At 49.1% G+C, this 3,661-nt stretch overlaps 1 protein-coding gene across 1 annotated transcript; it reads left to right on the top strand.

Annotated features, from left to right (window-relative positions):
- Nucleotides 1–279: 279 nt before the first annotated feature.
- Nucleotides 280–1,073, top strand: DUSP21 (dual specificity phosphatase 21). Its single transcript, XM_004435010.3, has one exon. The coding sequence runs from the start codon at nt 365–367 to the stop codon at nt 926–928; it is 564 nt and encodes a 187-aa protein (XP_004435067.1). The 5' UTR covers nt 280–364; the 3' UTR covers nt 929–1,073.
- Nucleotides 1,074–3,661: the final 2,588 nt, after the last annotated feature.

The raw sequence follows: 3,661 nt of genomic DNA, 5'->3' as shown, positions 1-3,661 counted from the left end.
CAATAATTGAAGCTTAAAATAAATATCTTGTAACAGAACATTTTAAAACGTCAAGACAGATAAGAATTAGGGCTTGGGAAATAAATGACTATGAAGAAAGATAAAAAGAAAAGAGATCTAGGGTTTCTCTGAGACCTAGTGCAGGGCCAAGTCCTCCTGGCTGCAAGTGGCCATTGCCATGGAAACCAGAGGGCTGGGCAGTTGGGGATTGTGATGCTCTGGGGGCGGGGAGGAGATAGTAACCAGTGACTGGTCTACTGTCCCCCAGACCCTCACCGGAGCTTCAAGGCGCTGCTGCCTTTTGCACTCTCCCGCCGGAGTGGTGCCCTGAACCAACCCAGAGAGACCATCACCCACCGCCTTGATGACAACACCTCCGTGCCCTCTCCCGGCTACTCTGCAGCCGTCGATCCATGGCCTTTCCCAGATAACGAGCAGCCTGTTCCTCAGCAATGGTGCGGCTGCAAACAACAAATTCCTGCTGTCTGCCAACCACATCACCACCATCATAAATGTTTCTGTGGAGGTGGTCAACACTGTCTACGAGGACATTGAATATGTGCACGTGCCGGTGGCCGACTCTCCCAGCTCGTGTCTTTACAGCTTTTTTGACTCTGTTGCTGATCACATCCACAGCGTGGAAATGAAGCAGGGCCGCACGCTGCTGCACTGTGTTGCGGGAGTGAGCCGCTCCGCCGCTCTCTGCCTCGCCTACCTGATGAAGTACCACTCCATGTCGCTGCTGGACGCTCACACCTGGACCAAGTCGTGCCGCCCCATCATCCGGCCCAACAACGGCTTCTGGGAACAGCTTATCAATTATGAATTCAAGTTATTCAGCAAGAACACCGTGCAGATGATCAACTCCCCGGTGGGTGTCATCCCCGATATCTACGAAAAGGATGTCCATTTGATGATGCCGGTGTGAACCATCCCGACCAGCCCCTGACATCTGCTGCTGATGCTCCACCAACGTAGAACTCGAACATTGAACTCTGATTGGTAAAGAAAACTACATGATGCCTTTTAGAAGGGCAAGTGAAAAAGGAGGGTTGTTGGAGTTTTCAGCTTAGTGAAGCTTATCTCCTAAGAATAAAATTCATTAAATGTAAGATGGTGACAATGTTTCTTATCCTGCGAGCGGCAGGTCATGGCTGCTGGGCCCTGGCCAGGGAGAAGGGTGGGGAGGGTGGTATCCAGCTCAGATGGACCTGCACCCTGGGCCCTGCAGGAGGTTGACTAACCCCAAGTGAATCCCCTAGACTCCCATCTGGTTCTTTCCACCCCTCATGCCAGAGCCTCAGACCTCATGGCAACCCCCGTGCTTCTCACAGGAAGTGCCAACCTACTGGATAAGGGCTTCACAAGGCGCTCCGGGAGCCCTAGGGGAGTCTCAGGCCACCCCTGCCCCCACCTTCAACTACAGTGGCCCAACACTGGTTTTCTAGACTGGATTTACATGTAAAATAATTTTCAAAAAAACCATTCCACTATATAAAATTTTAAAATATTTTTTCGAGTGCTATACTAGATGGCAAGGTCTCAAGGTGCCCCCACTGGCCTTTGTGAAAAGGGATATTAATCCCCTTCTCCAGGGCACATGCTGAGAGAGAGAACAAGCCTGACACCAGGCCTCAGGGGTTCCTCTCATGAGCCTTGGCTTGGAAAGCTGGAGCTGCTGGCTAGGACACAGCCCTGTTGCCTCTGACACCTCCTCCCATTGTGACCTGGGGCCTCTCAGAGCCTCTGTTTCCTCACCTGTCAAAGCTGTCTCTCACAGGGTTGTTGTGAGGATTAGCATGGGACCTGGCACATGAATGGTTTCATGCTTAGAGTAAAGGGCCGCTCTTGTTATTAATGATACTCTTTGGCCCTGCTGGCTGGGGGTCAGCACATTCATCCTCGCAATGGCATTTCCCCCATCTGTGCGCAGCTCTTTGTTGTCTACAAAGTGCTCTTCCAAAAAATCATCCTGTCTGTAAAAACAAATGGTTTAAGGTTCTTTCAGACCCTGCCTCAGAGGTGGCCTAGATTTAGAGCCTTTTTAGAGTTCCCATTATGTCATTGTGTTTAATCCACGTGCAAGCAAGAAGCAAGAAGCACAATTCCAACCTCCCCGACTCCACTCCACCCACTGTCGCCAAAAGGCCTTGTTTAGAACTGCTGACCATGAGAGCCAGCACCCCAGGATCCACCGGAATCCATGGGGCCACTTGCTAAAGGGACAAATGAGTGGGCCCCAGAAGTAGGAATCCAAGGTTGTTCAAACTTCCCAGGTACCTGGCTCTGGCTTAGGAGCAGCCATTCTAACCCAGAGAATTTTAGACAAAAACTATGTGAGACTGGGGCCGGCCCAGTGGTGCAGAGGTTAAGTGTGCACGCTCCACTTCGGCAGCCCAGGGTTCGCAGGTTCGGATCCCAGGTGCACACCACCGCACCGCTTGTCAAGCCATGTTGTGGTGGCATCCCATATAAAGTAGACAAAGATGGGCACGGATGTCAGCCCAGGGCCGATCTTCCTCAGCAAAAAAGAGGAAGATTGACATCGGATGTTAGCTCAGGGCTAGTCTTCCTCACCAAAAAAAAAAAATATATATATATATATATATAATGAGACAAAAGCACAACTACTCTGGTTGACACAGATCTGTGAGTCCAGAGCCCAGTGGAGTCCGAATACCCTTTCTCTCCAAACTCACCTCCACCCCCAGTTCCACAAGAGGAGTGCCTAGGGATGAAATTTGCTCCGGGGGTGGGGTGGGGGTCAGGGTGGGCATGGGGGGTGGGGGAGGGGAACTATGAAAACCACTGCTCTAGACGGATCTCCTCCTTTTACAGACGAAAGAACAGGCTTATAAATTTAGTTGGGTATATATATATGTGTGTGTATTTTCATTTTTCTTAATACCTAAATTAACAGACCATAAAATTAACTCTCTTTGAACATACAGTTCTATGAGTGTTAACACATGCATCGATTCGTGTAACCACTGCCACATTCAGGACACAGAGCAGTTCTGTGACTCCAAAAATTTCCTTCATGCTTCCCCTTTGTAGTCAAACTCTAGCCCCACCTCAACCCTTGCAAACGCTGATCTGTTCTCTGTCCCTATAGACTTGCCCTTAACAGAATGTCACATAAATGGAATCATACAGCATGTAACCTCTGGAGACTGGTTTCTCTCACACAGTCTCTGACACTCCCCAAAGTTGTATTCTATTGTGTGGATGTACCACAGTTTGTTTTATATTCACCCATTGAAGAATATTTGGGTCTGTATTAGTTTCCTGGGGGCTGCTGTAACAAAATACCAAAAACTGGGTGGCTTAAAACAACAAATTTATTTTCTCACAGTTCTGGAGGCCAGAAGGCCTAAATCAAGGTCTCAGCTGGGCCATAGTTCTTCTGAAACCTGTAGGGGAGATTCCTTCCTAGCTTCTGGTGGTTGCTGGCTATCCTGGGCATTCCTTGGCTTATAGATGCATCACTCCAATCTCTGCTTCTGTGGTCACATGGCCACCTTCCCTAGTGTGTCTTCACATCTGTCTTCCCTCTGTGCATGTCTGTGGCTAAATTGCCCTCTTCTTATAAGGACACCAGTTATGTTAGGGTAGGGGCTCACTCTACTCCAGTATGACTTCATCTCAATTAATTACATCT

The sequence above is a fragment of the Ceratotherium simum genome, chromosome X (genome assembly GCF_057802395.1).
Source record: "Ceratotherium simum simum isolate JZ-2026a chromosome X, ASM5780239v1, whole genome shotgun sequence".
NCBI lineage: Eukaryota > Metazoa > Chordata > Mammalia > Perissodactyla > Rhinocerotidae > Ceratotherium > Ceratotherium simum.
The sequence above is the reverse complement of the archived record's forward strand: the minus strand, read 5'-3'. Positions and strand labels throughout refer to the sequence as shown.

What these genes read in the sequence shown, in the direction of transcription:
- DUSP21 (XM_004435010.3), top strand. Translation starts at nt 365, where the DNA reads ATGACAACACCTCCGTGCCCTCTCCCGGCTACTCTGCAGCCGTCGATC.